At 63.7% G+C, this 1,067-nt stretch overlaps 1 protein-coding gene across 1 annotated transcript in view; it reads left to right on the top strand.

Annotated features, from left to right (window-relative positions):
• The window catches only part of CABIN1 (calcineurin binding protein 1), a 33,223-nt gene extending 32,162 nt beyond the window's left edge, over window positions 1-1,061 (top strand). Inside the window, exon 25 of the mRNA XM_010860073.1 lies at window positions 31-1,061. Coding sequence (XP_010858375.1) covers window positions 31-636 — 606 coding nt within the window. The 3' untranslated portion in view covers window positions 637-1,061. The remainder of the gene's footprint in view (window positions 1-30) is intronic.
• The last annotated feature ends 6 nt before the right edge of the window (window positions 1,062-1,067 follow it).

Here is a 1,067-nt window from a genome sequence, read left to right as displayed (position 1 = left end):
AGTCAGACGAGGGCGGACGTGTCCCCGCAGTTGGAGGAGCGGCGGGACAGCATGCTGGAGACGGCCCGGCACTGCTTCACGTCGGCGGCGCGCTGCGAGGGTGACGGGGACGAGGAGGAGTGGCTCATCCACTACATGCTGGGCAAGGTGGCCGAGAAGCAGCAGCAGCCGCCCCCCGTGTACCTGCGGCACTACGGGCAGGCCAGCCACCTGCTGCACGAGGAGGCCGCCCGCTACCCCAAGAAGATCCACTACCACAACCCCCCCGAGCTGGCCATGGAGGCCCTGGAGGTGGGCTGTGCCGGCCCGGGCGGGCGCGCGCTCCCGTCCCAGCCGCCATCCCCTCCAGGGTGCTCACAGTCCCTTCTCGGGGGCAGCGTCAGCCCAGCACTGCAGCTCCAGGCCCTTGTACCTGCAGCCTGCTCCCTGGGTGCTCGGCGGGGCTCCCAGCTGGGGCACGGGGGAGCCGAGGAGCTGCGACCCTCTGGACCCCTGGGTCACGGTCTTGCATGCTCCTCCCGAGCAGACTGTGCGCCCTGCCTGGGTGTGCGTGTGGGTTCAGGTGGCACGCTCGGGGTCCTCCCTGGCGCGCACGTGGTCCACGAGGCGGGTTCCAAGGACATGGTGCAGGCCTGAGGGCTCCTGGCTTCCTGGGCCTGGGGCTCGTCAGCGCCTTTTCAGGCTGCGTGTCCACCCCACCATTCCTCTGCCCAGAAAGCAGCTGGGAATCTGGGGCAGAGTCTGCTTGCCTACCCCTTTTTTGTATTTATGTATTTGCTTCAGTTTATTAAGTTAACAATCATTAGTGGTTAAGGAAACTAAGAATCGAATTGTTCGAAAGGATTTAAACTGAAAAGTTGAAAGTCCCCGGCAGTCCCAGTTCCCCGCTCGCAGTACTCTACGTTAACAGCTGGGTCCTGTCCTTGTCTTTCTGGACGTGTTTCCTGTTAACACGCAGACACGCAGTGACGTGCTCAGCACTTGATAACCAGTCTTTCTCCCCTGTTGAGATGTAGTGGGAGGGCCTGGCAGGCCCCCCCCGCCGCAGGGACCCAGCCCCTGCTCTG

The sequence above is a fragment of the Bison bison genome, unplaced genomic scaffold, assembly GCF_000754665.1.
Source record: "Bison bison bison isolate TAMUID 2011002044 unplaced genomic scaffold, Bison_UMD1.0 scf7180017856933, whole genome shotgun sequence".
Classification (NCBI taxonomy): domain Eukaryota; kingdom Metazoa; phylum Chordata; class Mammalia; order Artiodactyla; family Bovidae; genus Bison; species Bison bison.
This window is presented reverse-complemented; position numbering and strand designations above follow the sequence as displayed.